The 1,101-nt window shown below is 49.0% G+C and overlaps 1 protein-coding gene across 1 annotated transcript; it reads right to left on the bottom strand.

Annotated features, from left to right (window-relative positions):
- Positions 1-555: 555 nt before the first annotated feature.
- On the bottom strand, positions 556-718 carry GNI_025810 (putative polyprotein; the record flags this gene model as incomplete). Its single annotated transcript, XM_011136120.1, has 1 exon — positions 556-718. A coding segment is annotated over one exon (163 nt), but the record flags the coding sequence as incomplete, so codon positions are not given.
- Between the last annotated feature and the right edge of the window lie 383 nt (positions 719-1,101).

Below are 1,101 nucleotides of genomic sequence, written 5' to 3'. Positions count from 1 at the left end.
CTTAGCGAAGATAAATCTAAAGAAGGCGTTCCAAGAAGGCTCCCAAACACTTTCACGGCGTAATGGGCATACTACTGAACAAGCTACCATTAGCGCACGACATAAGGTACTATCAAGGCGACATATTCGTGGCTGCTTCCGATCCACACCAACTCAAACGCCGATACCAACAAACTATCGACTACTTAACGAACCAGAACTTCCAAATCAATACCGACAAGTCGCAACTGAACTGTACAGAACTACTTGGCTATACGCTGAACAAGCACACGCTATCTATCCCAGATCAGAAATGGAAACACATCACCCAACTACTGCAATCCAACAATCTACAACTCATCAAGAGAGCGGCACAGACCTTAGCCTACTACAAACATACTCTTAACCAGCAACTAACTATACAAAAACTCCTGACCAACAAAGTCAAGGACTCTGACATCCTTGTCATCTACTCAAAGGCATTAACCGACAAACCACAAATGACCTTTTCCACGTCCGCTGGTGAACCGCTGAAACTCTACTTGGACACATCAAACCAAGCCGCTGGCCTAGTACTGTCCAGGCATGTGTAGTACTTATGTCCTGCGGCCTGCTGTACCTGTTCCCATAAGTTAGGGATTGAGTACGCGTCTAGGGCCAAGCATTTGTTGACTTCTCTGTAGTCTATGCAGACTTTCCACTCCCCTGTCTTCTTCTTCACGAAGACTGGTCTTGCTCTCTAAGGCGATTCCGACGGGACTTGCTCTCTAAGGCGATTCCGACGGGACTATTACTCCCATACCAAGCATGTCGTCTACTTGCCGGTCCAGTTCTCTTTGCAGCTCTGGCCTTATTGGCTTGAGACCGGCCTTGGGGGGTTTGCCTTCGACTCGGAATCGTGCTTTGACCTTTACTTGGCCTATTCTGGGTCTGAGCCAGCATTTACTGTGCTGGGCCAGTATGTCCCATAGGCTGTGAACGTTGCCTCGTCTAGGTGGGTGCACATGCCTTTGACCAACTTTCTGGCGCTGCGACCAATTCTGCATCTCGTCGACTAAGCGTACCGAGTTGGTATTGCAGGCGGGGTTTTCTCTGCCTATCCCTAGCTCTGTGGCTACGTCG

This window comes from Gregarina niphandrodes (genome assembly GCF_000223845.1).
Source record: "Gregarina niphandrodes unplaced genomic scaffold scaffold00003, whole genome shotgun sequence".
Taxonomy (NCBI): domain Eukaryota; phylum Apicomplexa; class Conoidasida; order Eugregarinorida; family Gregarinidae; genus Gregarina; species Gregarina niphandrodes.
Note: the sequence above shows the minus strand (reverse complement) of the source record. Positions and strands in the feature narration are given on the sequence as shown.